This window comes from Salvelinus fontinalis, chromosome 33 (genome assembly GCF_029448725.1).
Source record: "Salvelinus fontinalis isolate EN_2023a chromosome 33, ASM2944872v1, whole genome shotgun sequence".
NCBI classification, from domain to species: Eukaryota; Metazoa; Chordata; class Actinopteri; order Salmoniformes; family Salmonidae; genus Salvelinus; species Salvelinus fontinalis.
Window position 1 is genome coordinate 45,143,951 of NC_074697.1, and position 15,571 is coordinate 45,159,521.

A 15,571-nucleotide genomic window follows, 5' to 3' on the forward strand; every position below is an offset into this window, starting at 1 on the left:
CTTTGAGTGGCGACCCTCGCCCCCGACCCTGGTCTAGGAACCTTCACAAAGGTCCCCCCTAGATAGAGGAGACATCTCAGGACAGAGAGGTAGCTCAAGACAGAGAGGTAGCTCAGGACAGAGGGGCAACTCAGGACAGAATGGCAGCTCCGGACTGAATGGCAGCTCCGGACCGAATGGCAGCTCCGGACCGAATGGCAGCTCCGGACCGAATGGCAGCTCCGGACCGAATGGCAGCTCCGGACCGAATGGCAGCTCCGGACCGAATGGCAGCTCCGGACCGAATGGCAGCTCCGGACCGAGTGGCAGCTCCGGACAGAGTGGCAGCTCATGACTGGAGGGCAGCTCATGACTGGAGGGCAGCTCATGACTGGAGGGCAGCTCATGACTGGAGGGCAGCTCATGACTGGCGGGCAGCTCATGACTGGCGGGCAGCTCATGACTGGCGGGCAGCTCATGACTGGAGGGCAGCTCATGACTGGAGGGCAGCTCATGACTGGCGGGCAGCTCATGACTGGCGGGCAGCTCATGACTGGAGGGCAGCTCATGACTGGAGGGCAGCTCATGACTGGAAGGCGGCTCTGGCAGCTCCTGACTGGCTGGCGGCTCTGGCGGCTCCTGACTGGCTGGCGGCTCTGGCGGCTCCTGACTGGCTGGCGGCTCTGGCGGCTCCTGACTGGCTGGCGGCTCTGGCGGCTCCTGACTGACTGGCGGCTCTGGCGGCTCCTGACTGGCTGGCGGCTCTGGCGGCTCCTGACTGACGGACGGCTCAGATGGCGCTGGGCAGACGGATGGCTCAGACGGCGCTGGGCAGACGGATGGCTCAGATGGCGCTGGGCAGACGGATGGCTCAGATGATGCTGGGCAGACGGATGGCTCAGACGGCACTGGGCAGGCGAGCAGTGCAGGCGGCGTTGGACAGACGACTGACTCTGACCTGCTGAGGCGCACAGTAGGCCTGGTGCGTGGTGCCGGAACTGATGGTACCGGACTGAGGGCACGCACCTCAGGGCGAGTGCGGTGAGAAGGAACAGTGCGTACAGGGCTCTGGAGACGCACAGGAGGCTTGGTGCGTGGTGCCGGAACTGGAGGTACTGGGCTGGAGACACGCACCACAGGGAGAGTGCGTGGAGGAGGAACAGGGCTCTGGAGATGCACTGGAAGCCTGGTGCGTGGTGTAGGCACTGGTGGTACTGGGCTGGGGCGGGAAGGTGGCGCCGGATATACCGGACCGTGAAGGAGTACACGAGCTCGTGAGCACCGAGCCTGCCCAACCTTACCTGGTTGAATGGTCCCCGTAGCCCTGCCAGTGCGGCGAGGTGGAATAGCCCGCACTGGGCTATGCTGGCGAACCGGGGACACCATTTGTAAGGCTGGTGCCATGTACACCGGCCCGAGGAGACGTACTGGAGGCCAGATATGTTGAGCCGGCTTCATGGCACTTGGCTCAATGCTCACTCTAGCCCGGCTAGTGTGGGGAGGTGGAATAACCCGCACAGGGCTAAGCACACGTACAGGAGACTCCGTGCGCTCTTCCGCACAACACGGTGTCTGCCCGTACTCTCGCTCTTCACGGTAAGCCCGGGAAGTTGGCGCAGGTCTCCAACCTGACTTCACCACACTCCCCTTTAGCCCCCCCCCCCCCCCCCCCAATAAATTTTTGGGTGAGCCTCTCGGGCTTCCAGACGCTCTGCCTTGCTAGCGCCTCATAATGCCGCCTCTCCGCTTTTGCTGCCTCCAGCTCCGCTTTGGGGTGGCGACACTCCTCTGGCTCTGCCCAGGGTCCTTTACCGTCCAGAATTTCCTCCCATGTCCATTCCTCCTGGTACCGCTGCTGCTGTCGCTGCTGCCCGTTGCCACGCTGCTTGGTCCGGGTTTGGTGGGTGATTCTGTCACGGTTTTCTTCCATAGGTGAAGGAGAGGACCAAACTGCAGCGCGGCTAGTGTTCAACATGTTTAATTAGACGAATAAACGGTAACACTAATACAAATAACAAAATAACAAATGTGAAAACCGAGACAGCCCTATCTGGTGCAGACAAAACACAGAGACAGGAAACAATCACCCACAAAATCCCAACACAAAACAAGCCTCCTATATATGATTCTCAATCAGGGACAACGATTGACAGCTGCCTCTGATTGAGAACCATATTAGGCTGGACACAGAAACAGACAAACTAGACACACAACATAGAATTCCCACCCAGCTCACGTCCTGACCAACACTAAACAAGCAAAACACATAAGAACTCTGGTCAGGACGTTACACATGCTCTGACACACGGACAGAGAAGTCAGGGGAAATGCATGCCTTTTGACATTTCAACTGGAATCTTCTGCATGCAAAGACCCTGCAATGGAGTGCACTTTATAAAGTATGTATATATTCCAGCATGCAGAGCATAGCCTATAGATTATACTGTACATAGTCGCACACATGACACAATAAAGGAATAAATACTGTGCATGAATATAAATGCAAAACAATGTAACAAAAATGTAACATTTTTTACCTTTTAACATTATCAATTGTACTGTATAAACACCCACATACAGACACTCAAGCCTGTGAACTCTTAATAGGCACAGTGAAGACCAAATTGCCAAAGCTTTGCCTCCCTCACAATAGTGTGCAAGAAGATAGCTACTAGTTTTGCTGCAGGTCTTCAATGTTGCAGGTTTACGACTGGTCGTTGGTTGTGCTGTCATATCCAATAGCCCATCTTGCTGGGATTTCCTGCTATAGAGCCACCTATAAATTCTACATCTAGGCTAGGGATCACAGGCATACTGTATACTGTGCTGTGTGTAAACATCCCTCTGATCATTTCAACAATGCCCTTTCCCACACCCTTTTTGATTCCAGGTAGAACCCTTTTTGGTTCCAGTTAGAACTCTGTTGTGTTCCATGTAGAACCCTCTGTGTAAAGGGCTCTAAATGGAACTCAAAAGGGATCTACTTGGAACAAAAAATAATGATTCAAAGGGTTCTCCTATGGGGACAGCCAAAGAACCCATTTAGGTTCTAGATAGCACCTTGTTTTCTAAGATTGCATTCCTGGGGATTTCCCTGCCAGCAAAACATCTATAGAATGCTGGCCACTCACTGTAATAGCACTGACCCTCACTGTAATAGCACTGACCCTCACTGTAACAGCACTGATCCTCACTGTAATAGCACGGACCCTCACTGTAATAGCACTGATCCTCACTGTAATAGCACTGATCCTCACTGTAATAGCACTGACCCTCACTGTAACAGCACTGATCCTCACTGTAATAGCACTGACCCTCACTGTAACAGCACTGATCCTCATTGTAATAGCACTGACCCTCACTGTAATAGCACTGACCCTCACTGTAATAGCACTGGCCCTCACTGTAATAGCACTGACCCTCACTGTAATAGCGCTGATCCTCACTGTAATAGCACTGACCCTCACTGTAATAGCACTGACCCTCACTGTAACAGCACTGATCCTCACTGTAATAGCACTGACCCTCACTGTAATAGCACTGACCCTCACTGTAACAGCACTGATCCTCACTGTAATAGCACTGACCCTCACTGTAACAGCACTGATCCTCACTGTAATAGCACTGACCCTCACTGTAATAGCACTGACCCTCACTGTAATAGCACTGGCCCTCACTGTAATAGCACTGACCCTCACTGTAATAGCGCTGACCCTCACTGTAACAGCACTGATCCTCACTGTAATAGCACTGACCCTCACTGCAATAGCACTGACCCTCACTGCAATAGCACTGACCCTCACTGTAATAGCACTGACCCTCACTGCAATAACACTGCGCTTCCACAGCATCCATATCTAGTACAGTCAGAAGTCATATTGTACAGTCTTTAGCTATTCATGTTTAATAAGAATTACTGACTAATAACACAGATTAGCTAAAGATGATTTGGGATGAATTGACTCAGCATATAACACTCGGCACTTTTCTCAGCACATAACATACAGTATGTAGGCCTAGCTACTAGATATTGCTGATATATATATTGGTGTTGGGATGTCCAACAAGAGGTTAACTGACCTGGTTGTTGAGGAAGGCCTCGGCCTGCTTGACATCCCTCAGGAAGAGGTGGAAGATGTGCGCCTGCACCAGCACCTCCCTCCGGCTCTCCCACATCTCCAGCAGCTTGTTCCAGCCCACATCCAGCTTCTGGAGCCACTGCTGCAGCGCCGCATATGGCAGCGGCGCCTCCTCAGCCTCCAGCAGCTCGTTGACCGCCTGCAGCCGCTCGTAGTCCTCCTCGTACCTCCCGATCTCCTCCTTCAGTGCCGCGTGGCGGTTGATCAGCCTCTCGGCCTCCTCCAGCGCGTTGGGCAGCTCGTCGCTAGCTGCCGCCGTCTGCGTCTGCACTAGCCACGTCAGGAAGGAGTCCAGGTCCTGGATGAACTGCTGCAGCCGCCCCGCCACCATCAGAGAGTCCTCGCAGCCCTGCAGCGTGCGCTTCAGCTCCTCCCACTCCACACTAATGCCCTCGAAGTGCTCCAGGACCTCCATGGCCTTGGCCGGGTGCGAGATAGCCAGCTCCTCTGCCTCCTGCTGCAGGTGAAGCAGCTTGGGCTCCAGCACGGCCAGGGCCCCCTCCATGGTGGAGAGTCGGCGCTGCAGGGCCAGGACCCCGCCCAGGTCACTGCCCACGTACTGAGTGGCGTCGATGGCCTTGCGCTTCTCCTGGATCTGGGACTTGATCTCAGCACACTCCAGCAGGTAGTTCTGGAGACGGAGGACAGAGTCCAGGTGATCCTTTTTCTGCTCCACCATCTCCACGATGCGGTTCCATCTAGAGGGGACAGACAGGGGGCACAGGGGTGGGGAGGTCAGACAAGGCCCCAGGGGTGGGGAGGGGGACGTAACAGACAGGGGCACAGTGGTGGGGAGTGGGCAGACAGGGGCCCAGGGATGGGGGTGGGGGGTTAATAGGACGGGGCACAGTGGGGGGGACAGACAGGGGCGCATGGGTGGGGGTGGGGGGTTAATAGGAGGGGGCACAGTGGGGGGGACAGACAGGGGCGCATGGGTGGAGAAGGGGCCTGGGTCAGTCTGCATCTGTTTGAAGCTTTTAATTCACATATAATTCAGTCAGTATACTAAAACATACACTAAGTATTAACTATTGTTACAATTGTCACAATTCATGTTTGAAAAATATATAGACTATTAAAATATATATTATTTTAATTTACCAACAGAGCCCAAGAGGATGGAATCAATATTGCAATTGATCGAATGCATTAATAAGCGACATTGGTTTTGTTTGTTAGTTGTCATTTGCATCTCAAAGGGTTTTGTCTTTGTCTTGACACAGGCTGTGTCTAGCTTGTTTCCACGCCAAGTAATATGGTCCCCATGCAAAAGAACAGGCATGAATTATACTCATTCAGCAAAGCATATCCAACATGACGTCATACCAAAACCCCCAAGCCAGAGGCTTCAACGGGTAGCAATATTATATAGGACCATTGACCAGATATGATCAAAACATGAAGCAAACCTGAACAAGAGAGGACAAAGTCTACCGAAACTATGTCATAGAGATGTACAATATCCATGAATGCTATACTTAGTCATAACTAAAACCATAACAGTTTGAGACTGAGGGAGAATATAGTAAAGCCAAAGAGAACACATTTTGGGCAGGTTGGTCTTGCGCCCGGTGTGGTAGGCAGTCGACACAGATGGTCACCCTGAAATAGGCTCTGTATGCCAAGGTCAGGAGGAACTGGGCCACTGTAGCATTTCACCAAAACCATCCTCCACTAACCTGGCCCTGGCCTCAGATCTGTCTGCCTGTGTCACCATGGTGTCACTAGGGTCTCTGGTCCCCTTCCAGTTCTATCAGCAGGGAGCATGTGATCATCATGGCTTCTGTTGCTCCCGAATCTGTACCCCCCCCTTCCCTTATTTGGCAGGATATTAGCTAAGAATGAGGTAACTGGGACACTTTGGGAAAATAAATCAATGCACTACGCACCATGTGCTGTACATGGATTGACAGATGTGTTTCTATGGCTGTGTTTATACAGGCATCCCAATTCTGATCTTATTTTTTATTTTTTACTAATTGGTCTTTTGACCAATCAGTTCAGCTATTTTAAGAATTGGGCTGCCTGTATAAACGCAGCATATGTAGTGTTTAGTTTTGTAATAAATGACCTGTGTTGATGAATCTCTATCCAACTAAACATAATTCCCATGTTATTTCGCAACGCAGATAAGTCACATTTTCATCACATATTGTCTTGTTGTGGAGTAGACCTGGGGTGCATTCTTTGCACCATAGCAAACTGTAACAAAACATTCTTGTTGGTAAAGTTCAGGTTAGTCATTCCCCATTTTGACCTTTTGCTTCTGTTTGGTTCCTAGTGAAATACACCCCAGTGTTGGTCAGTCAGAGAACAGTGGGGTGGGTTACCTGCTATTGAGGTGGTCCTGACAGCCTCTGACCTCTGTAGAGCTGGGGTGACCATTGTCCAGGAGCTGCTGCACTATCTGGTTAACGTCCAGGATCCTTCCCATCAGGCTGTTCATCTCCTGGTCCAGGCCCTCAAACCTAAAGAGTGTAAGATAAGAGGATGGAGAATGTGTGTTTTAAACGCAATAGAGCCATCAGCTAGATATGACTGATTATGACATTGCTATGACAGTGTTATGTCGCCCTTATGAGGGGAGGGTTCAAGCAACGGATTCCCGAAAAACACATGACTAACTTTAGAACTAAAAGCATGACTTAAATCTAACATTCTCCCTATGATCTCCACCACAGACGGGAGCTGTACCTATGGGCTATGACCTCTACGTCCTCCAGCCTTTCTGGAACCTCCATCTTGTTGAGCCACTGCTCCTTCTCGTCGATCCACACCTCGCAGGCGTTGACCTCGCTGAACATGAGATAGACGGCCAGCGCGTCGTGCAGCCACTGCTGCCTCAGGACGGCCACCTCGGCCACCTCGGCGTACAGCTGCTCCGCCTCGCCCATCCTCGACTGCACCTCGTCCAGCTCCCGGTAGTGCAGTGGCAGCGCCACCATGTGTTTGCGCAGAGTTACCACGTGCATCCGGTGCTTGTCCACGGCCTCGCACACACCCCGGTGCTTCTTGAGCAGTGACTGGGTGGAGTACTCGTCGTGGCCAAAGTCCTCGCTGGAAACCAGGCGGTAGGCGTCCTGCAGCCAGGCCAGCAGGTCGTCCGTCTCCGTGCTGAACTGGAAGAAATTGAGTGCCTCCTGCAGGTGGCCCAGTCTCTGCGCCGCCTGGTCCTCCAGCCTCTTCCACTCCCCTTTCACCTCCATGATGCGCTCCTGGATGCCCCCCGTGCCGAAACTCTTCTCCATCAGGATCTGCTTGCCCTTCTTCATGGTCTGTTGGAGGAGGGAGCGGTGGGCCAGCAGCTCCCCAGCCAGGGTCTTGTGTTTCTGGAGCAGCCGCAGCACGCTGCTCAGGTCCTTGCCGCAGGTCTGGGCGGCCAGGATGGAGCTCTTCTCGCGGATCCAGGCCTCGGACTCCTCCACCTCCTGGAAGAAGGCCCAGAGGTGCTGAGACTCCTCCAGCTCCGAGCACCGCTTGGCCGCCAGCTGCTTGAGCTCCTCCAGGCAGGTGCTGACATGGTTGACCCGGTTGCAGATCACCTGGGGGTCACAGGGCTGGTAGCCTGGGAAGGAGAGAGAATAGGGGACAGGGGACAGCACTCAATATACATGTCTGTATTAGAGATGTATATGGCGGACTGTATCTAAACACTCAATGAACTTTGCATGTAAACAAAACCCTATTACTGATCTAAAATGAGCGTAAAGTTTTCCAAAATAACTATGTAATATCCACAAAATGTAAATAACCTTCACTTTGTATTGTAAATGGATCTTCAGAAAATATGTTGTGGAAAGTCATGCTTGCCCTCTTGTGGGTCTCTCTGGAAGTGCCATGGCCAACTTCACCACTCAAAGTACAGTAAACTATACTCCTACACACTCTTAATACAAAACTTTTTTTTTTTTAACTGTGCATTTTTCCAGGACCAAGGGAGACATAACAGCACAGTCAGTATTTCTAATCCTATCAAATCCAAATATTTCATCCCTCAAAATCACCAAGTTGTTATCAAAGCACATTCCACTTCTCACTAAAGCTGATCTGTGAACATAGCCATCTGATGTCTTACCTTCAATGGTGGTGAATTTGAGAGCAGCTGAGTTAAGGGTCTGCACTCTATCTGCCTGCGCTGTGATGTCAGCTTCCTGGAGGCTGTGTTTCTGCAGCAGGTCGTCCACCTCCAGCAGATGCTTGCCGAAGTCTTTGGACAGGAGCTGGACCTGTGGTGAGAGGGAGCTTGGTCACCTTCCTGACACTCCACTGACCAGCCTGCCTGTACTAAAACTTAAAAGTCACCGTCTCAAGGATTTCTCACTGTTTTTTCATGTATTGTATCTCCACATTATCATTTCATGTGCACACAAATGTCAACCCACAGTCTATGCTGTTGAGTCGACACAACTTAGAGACAGTATAGTGTTCATGTAACGTAAAACGCATGACACAATACTTGTCTCACCTGCATGTCCTCCATCCAGTCGATCATGTAGACCATGTCCTGGAAGGTCTTCTGCAGAGCCAGGTTCTTCTCCAACCGGGCCTTCCTCCCCACCACCAGCTCCTTCAGCAGGCTCCACTGGCCCAGGATGTTCTCCTTGCGGGCCGAGATACGCCGGATGTCGTAGTAGCCCTCCGTCTCCATCTCCCCGGCCAGCTCCACCACCACCCCGATGCGCTCCTCGTACGACGAGATGTCTGCCTCAATGGCCTCGTGCTTCTTCATGGCGGCTTCCACCGCTGGCAGGTCGTAGCCAAAGTTATCCTGGTGGGACGGGACATTCAGTCAGGCAGAGGATCACTTAACTACAGGCAGGTGATTGTGGAAGGGTTTACTCAGTCAGGGCAATGCAGTCATATGAAAATAAATCTTAATATACCACTGTCCATTAAAAAGTCATTCATGTTATACAATACTTTGCCATTGGTTCTTAAAAGACATTTCATTCTCAATCCACAGCTACATTATAAAACTATTGCTATAAGACTGTTAGGATATGGCCCCTGTCTGATATGTTAGAGACACTAGTCACTGTGGCCCTGTGGTCCCTACCTGAGACACGAGGCGCTGGTTCTCGTTGAGCCACGCCTGTCTCATGGTGGTCTTGTGGTCAAACCGCTGGGCCAGCAGCTCCAGCTTCTCCTGGCGAATCAGCTCCTGACGTAGGGCCACGCCTTTCTCATGCTCCGCCTTCTCCAGCCTCTCCCACGCCTAGCCAAATGAAAAACAGAGGAAAGTGTACCCATAATGCAGCATAATGCAGTTTGCATAATGCAAACATAAAGAGGAGTAATTTGCACTGATTTGCTACATTTAAAAAAAAATGATACTGATAAAGAAGGATTTTATATTTGCCAAGACATGTCCAGCTATTGCATTATCTGTTCAGGCATTTGAGACACTCCTTATTCCCACTTATACCAGTATTCATTACCTTATTGATATCAGAGATGAGTTTCCCTTCATGAGGCACGTATGGTTTCTGGTTGTTAGCTCTGAGCTTGCTTTGGATAGTAAAGAGGAGCACTTCCAGGTTCCCCTTCTCCTGGAACCTAGCACAAGACAGAAAGTGTGTTTCACAAATATCCTGAGACACAATACTTTGCACAAGGTGGGATCCGTTTTAAATGTAAAATCACAGGTGTCATATCCTAGATCCTTAAAATAACCATCTGCTCAAAACTGATAAAATACATGCATTTTTTCCTATTATTACGTTACTAGGATTGTGGCGGTCATGGGATTTTGGATGGCGGTTATTGGTCAGCCAAATGACCGCGGTCACCGTTATAATCGTTTGAATAGCAAAAATGTTCTCCTTTCCTCCTGCCCTGACTGCATGTGCTGCTGCAGGGAGGGGCCGTTGCCTAGGCAACCAAAGACTTGTTTGCTACAACACCTCGCTAGTTTCAACACAGTTACATCACGTTGTAAAGAGTCCACGTTACCGCGGAAACGGACACAACTGCACAAATGCCCGGCCGCCCCATCTTCGGTCAGCTGTTCGTTCCACACCAAAAAAACGGTTATGACGGTTATTTTCTTCTCATGACGGTCTTCATCCATAATCGTCGGTTACACAATCATACAGTCATTGTGCCAGCCCTGTAAGTTACCCTACTCATCCATATATTCTCTGTGACATTGCCTGCAGGCTTGACCTTCACCGCAAAGGCATTCATTATTACATGTGTCCTAGCTCCACACACTGTATAATTGTAACCTAATTCTAAATAATAAGTGGTAATCACTGAGAAGACTTCAGAGTCATATGATGACCACCTCTGGCCATCGAGGGCTGCCCGGAGAACTAGGCTGGGTGACAAGCCAGGTAAGGCCTCAGAGTTACTAGTCACCAGAGGAGATGTGTATCCTCTAGTCACAGAGAGAAAGGGTCTGGAGACACATTTGGGTGTCACATCACTTAGATCCAGTCCCTTTTGGTCAAATAGGTCATGAGTCACATGGCACGGCTAACTGGGTGCTTAGTTACGCCAGACATGCCAGCTTGGGGCCTCATGCTGGGCCTCATGCTAGTGCTACTGTGCCCACACCCATCAATGTGTAGGTTTTAGTTGAATACTGCAACAGTTATGGTATATTCCACACATCAAATGGGAATCAGACCAATCAAAAGCATTTGTCTGGGGGCATTCTCTGAGAAAATAACATCAAAATATAAGCTATAAGAACTATAAAAGGCTGCAACTATTGACTCAACCTAAATCCTGTCCTAAAACTAAAGCAACCAAAATGATTTAGTGATAATTTGTATAAAACAAAAGTTTTAAGTTTAAAAACCTCTGGTGTATGAATAGGACCACTAAAGAATGAAAAAGAATTGATGCAATATAATTCATGCTTTTATGTTTCATTGCACAGTGTTGCCTTACTTGATGGGCTTCTCGATGGTGCAGTAGGTGGTGAAGGCTTGAAGCTGTTGCTGGACACCCGTTAAGGAGTTGGCAAACTTCTGGTTGCTGATGATGCCTATGGTCTTCTCGATCCACTCCAGGAGCTCCGAGGCTAGAGCCTCATATCGATCGATCATCTTCTGGCCCTCGATGGCATTGTCCAACACCTGTATAACACGTAAACATTTAGCATTGATGGATATTACATAGGAGTGATTTAATTCATAACTTTTGTTTATTAGCATTTGATAATGGATTGAATCGTTATCGGTTTGTTTTCACCTACACAACTATACTCATGTGTGCAAAACATAAAGTATGATATACACTACCGTTCAAAAGTTTGGGTCACTTAGAAATATCCTTGTATTTGAAAAAAAACGAACCTTTTTTGTCCATTAAAATAACATCAAATTGATCAGAAATGTAGTGTAGACATTGTTAATGTTGTAAATGGCTATTGTAGCTTGAAACAGCTACAACAGAGGCACATTATCAGCAACCATCACTCCTGTGTTCCAATGGCACGTTGTGTTAGCTAATCCAAGTTTATCATTTTAAAGGGCTGTTGTGCTGATTAAAGAAGCAATAAAACTGGCCTTCTTTAGACTAGTTGAGTATCTGGAGCATCAGCATTTGTGGGTTTGATTACAGGCCCAAAATGCCTAGAAACAAATAACTTTCTTCTGAAACTCGTCAGTCTATTCTTGTTCTGAGAAATTAAGGCTATTCCATGCGAATAATTGCCAAGAAACGGAAGATCTCGTACAACGCTGTGTACTACTCCCTTCACAGAACAGAACAGCGCAAACTGGCTCTAACCAGAATAGAAAGAGGAGTGGGAGGCCCCGGTGCACAACCGAGCAAGAGGACAAGTATATTAGAGTGTATTGTTTGAGGAAGTGTGTCAGCATCCTCCTACCTTTCCCACTCTCTTGCCCTCTACTCGAAGGGCTTTCATCTTGGAGAAGTAATGGTAGTAGGACACAACATAGGTTATTATCGACTTCTCGTCTGGGTTCTCCGTATTCACGTCTGCAGAGTCACACAGGAAGGACAACAATACACAAACACTTACAGCACACACATACAATAGAACATAATCACACCTTGACATGAAATCATTTCAGTAGTGTAAAATATAAACTACGGTCACTGTCGCTGAAAGTCTGTGAAGGTTTGCAAGTCTGAGATACATGTAACCAAATGTCCATGAACTGTTGAGGAGGTTGTCTAGTCGCTATTTCAATTCTCTGTGCGGTCTTACCTTCAGGGTCCAGGAGTTTGGTGAGCCCCAGGTTCTGCTCAGCAATGTTGAAGGCTTGCTGGAGGTTGTGTGTGGCATTTGACCGGATCAGCTTATGGAATTCAATCAAATCAGGCCTGTAGTAATGCAACGTAGGTCATTTAGTTCACTTTCTATATGGTCACATAAATACATGTTTTAAAACGTAAAGACTTGATTGTTTAGCCAATGCTGACCTGTGTCGGTGAATGAGAGCGTTGAAGGCGAGACCATCTCTCCAGCAGGTGGTGAAGTTCTGGATGTGGACCTCAGAGTACCTGTGGGACAGTTGACACAGAACACACTCACAACTATTGGTCCAATACATATATGCTATCCAACTAAAGACATTGCATGTAACAACAGTAGTAAAACAACAGTCAACATCCTTTAAGACATGTACGGAAAGTGGAAACTGTTCACAAAGTTTGACGTTCAATTTTGGCTTTTGGTTAAATGAAGACATTCACCCAGCAGTTTTCATCTGGCACCAGAGTAGCAGGGCATCCTTTGCCGACCGCGTCTCCCTGTTGTCGTCACACTCAATCTTAATCACCTGGATCTGTATGCACAGGGAGCGAGACCAGACGACAAACAACCTTGGTCAAGGAAACCAGCCTCAAAACTGTCCTCAATTCAGTAAGATCACCAGATTACTATGAGGTTGAGAAGAAAACAGTTAGGAAACACGCCCATGTTGCTGATCAGTTTCAAACACACTGAACACAAAACCCGGGTCCATTCAACAGCCACACCAGGAGTGTATTCATTACACCCGATTCTGTTGCAAACAGTTTGGGCTGTTTCAAAACGCTTTGCAACAGAAAACGTTTACTCTAAACGGAAAACGTTTTGCAATGAAAACAAGAGTTTCTAATGGACATATTCAAGTAGGTTCCTCCCTCCCCATTTTGTTACATTTGCTCTGTTTGGTTCTTAAATAGTAAACAGTTTCTGTTGCAAGACGTAATGAATACACCCCAATAGTCACACAACTGCATTGCATGTCTCGTCACTAACTCGCTCACAGACATGTGCCTGTCATGTTGGGAGGAAGGCCACAGAATCATGACAAGATCAATGTGCGCCCACATCTATGACAGCCATTGGCCCAATCATGTCACGGTGACATGATACATATTAATGGGAGGGTTGACACCCTAGTATCTGCTAGACCACCCATGTCAACAAATCGCACCTCATCCACACACATACATGCTCACTCACACTGGAAAGCAACTGGAGGCTTATAGGACTCTATTGCATGTATACGCGGTTTAGTCTCCACCTACAGGGAACGGTTATTTGTGATTCAATTATGGTAGGATAACACTACTAATTACAAGGAGAAGGACTAGTCATTGTCTAACTGAACAACTGTAGTTCAAATGAACTGCTGCCTAGAACCAAACTGACTTTTCACAAGAGCCAATGAGGACATTCCATCTCTAAAATGTACCTTATCTGCTCATACTTCAGATCAGGCAGATTTGAAATAGCCTTGATCGCAGTGCATATCATCCAACAGTAAACAAGATGCTTGAGAGATACAAACCGTCTGGCAGTGACAGAGAGGCATACATCACGCAGGTCACAATTAGGTAGCATGAACACAACGACACTGAGCGAAGCAACTAGAAAGGATAGTGAAGTTACTAATTGTAATTGAGGTGTCAAGTGTTTATTCGAGTCTTAAAATCGGCTCCTGGTGAACATTTACCTCCTGGAGGCCTCTATTCCTCCTTTCCTTTCCTCTCTTTCCCCCCTTTCTCTCGCTGTGTCTGATGCCTGCTGCAGTGGCTAGGCCTTACCTGCTGACTGGGCAAAGTCACCTGAAACAGTCCAAGGGTAGGGGAGGGGTGGAAGAGAGGGAGAGAGAAAAGAATAGCGAGAGAAAGAAAGAGAGAGAGAGGGAAAGAGAAAGGGAGGAGAGACGTAGTAAACTAAAAGAGGAGTGTGAGGAGAGAGGGATGAGACAACCACAGACGGTGGCAGAATCGGTGACAGAGAAGGAAAGAGGAGTGGCAGAGAGAGAAGAGGGGGAAGGTGAGGGAGGAGAATAGGTGCTGACTGTATCTTGCCCTGCCCGGAGCCCCACCCCTTGCTCCCAAAAGCACAATCAGTTTCCAATAACGCGCTCCTCCTCTTTCACTGCATGCAAAATTTAAGAGGCCATCGACTCACTGGCTCCACAGTCGGTGCAGTAGAATGGGATGCCGGCCAAAAGTGCCCCAGCTAACCTGTAATCACTGTTAGAAGGCAGAGCGATAAGCTATGCCATGCTAGCCTCTCCTCTCCTCCATAGGCACCACTAGCCTACGTCCCTGAATCATATTTACAGAGTGACGCTGATTTGAATAATGCAAGACATGCGTTTATGCTGAGACCCCCACTGTCCTGAAGCGACAACAAAAGCCAAACGATTTTGTGCTACTTACATGCCTGTCACTTGTCTGTGGTATCGCGTCCTGTAAGGCCTTGTGCCCACTGTATGCGTATGTCTCTGAGGCGGATGTCAGACATTATGTCCTTGTTTGAGATCCAACTACGATCGGGACCAGAGTGACATTGCTCGTAACGTCACACAGTGATGATGCGGCATGTTTCAAGGCTTCTCCATACAGTCTTTTGGCCCGTCTATAAATCAGTCTGATTTCTGCCCCTCTCTCCTAAATTAAGACAGTGCTAAAACCAGCATGCCTGTTGTGTCAAAATCATGACAATAATATACACAGGATGTTGGCCTACTTCTGTTTACCGCTGGGACACAAGAAGTGGATACCTTTATCCAACAGTGCTAAATCTGTCTTAGCTCAAAGACTGATGAAAAAGAGTGACAAAAAGTAGGATAAGACTTTGTTCTTGTGTTTGAAGGTGTATTACAACCAATCATCCACCGGGCTATTGCGCACAGCGCGTATAAGCCTGGGCTATCAACGATTCAAAGTTGGCGTTAGTGCAGCGTTTCCCAAATTAGGGGTCGCACCTGATTTTAAAATGGGTTCGCGAGAGAAACTCAGCTTTTTTTTTTTTTTATGTGCTTGGTTCATAGAACCGGGGTTAAGTCAGTAACCTCCGATAGCTGCTAGATGCGGTTGTAGTAAACCAAGCGGTTTCTGTTTTCTTCGTACAAATGTGGCTCTATCGTTTAAACCGTTTAAGCCCACCAAGCCGCGCAGGACTCATTAGAACTGAGTGGACAAGACCAGGCACTAATTCAATGATGGTGTTCTTTTCTACACAGAAGATC

At 48.5% G+C, this 15,571-nt stretch overlaps 1 protein-coding gene across 6 annotated transcripts in view; it reads right to left on the reverse strand.

Annotated features, from left to right (window-relative positions):
* LOC129832363 (spectrin beta chain, non-erythrocytic 4-like) overlaps positions 1-15,571 on the reverse strand; it is a 63,459-nt gene that overhangs the window by 36,957 nt on the left and 10,931 nt on the right. For all 6 annotated transcript variants that reach the window (XR_008755916.1, XM_055896378.1, XM_055896375.1 and 3 more), the window contains exons 5-16: positions 12,792-12,883; positions 12,519-12,599; positions 12,304-12,419; positions 11,959-12,071; positions 11,016-11,203; positions 9,557-9,674; positions 9,175-9,333; positions 8,584-8,886; positions 8,194-8,344; positions 6,813-7,683; positions 6,449-6,586; positions 4,060-4,816 (exon numbers count right to left, since the gene is read on the reverse strand). Coding sequence is in view for 5 of the 6 variants with exons in the window: in XM_055896378.1 (XP_055752353.1) it covers positions 4,060-4,816; positions 6,449-6,586; positions 6,813-7,683; positions 8,194-8,344; positions 8,584-8,886; positions 9,175-9,333; positions 9,557-9,674; positions 11,016-11,203; positions 11,959-12,071; positions 12,304-12,419; positions 12,519-12,599; positions 12,792-12,883 (3,087 nt within the window). In the remaining variant the exon portion in view is untranslated. The remainder of the gene's footprint in view (positions 1-4,059; positions 4,817-6,448; positions 6,587-6,812; positions 7,684-8,193; positions 8,345-8,583; positions 8,887-9,174; positions 9,334-9,556; positions 9,675-11,015; positions 11,204-11,958; positions 12,072-12,303; positions 12,420-12,518; positions 12,600-12,791; positions 12,884-15,571) is intronic.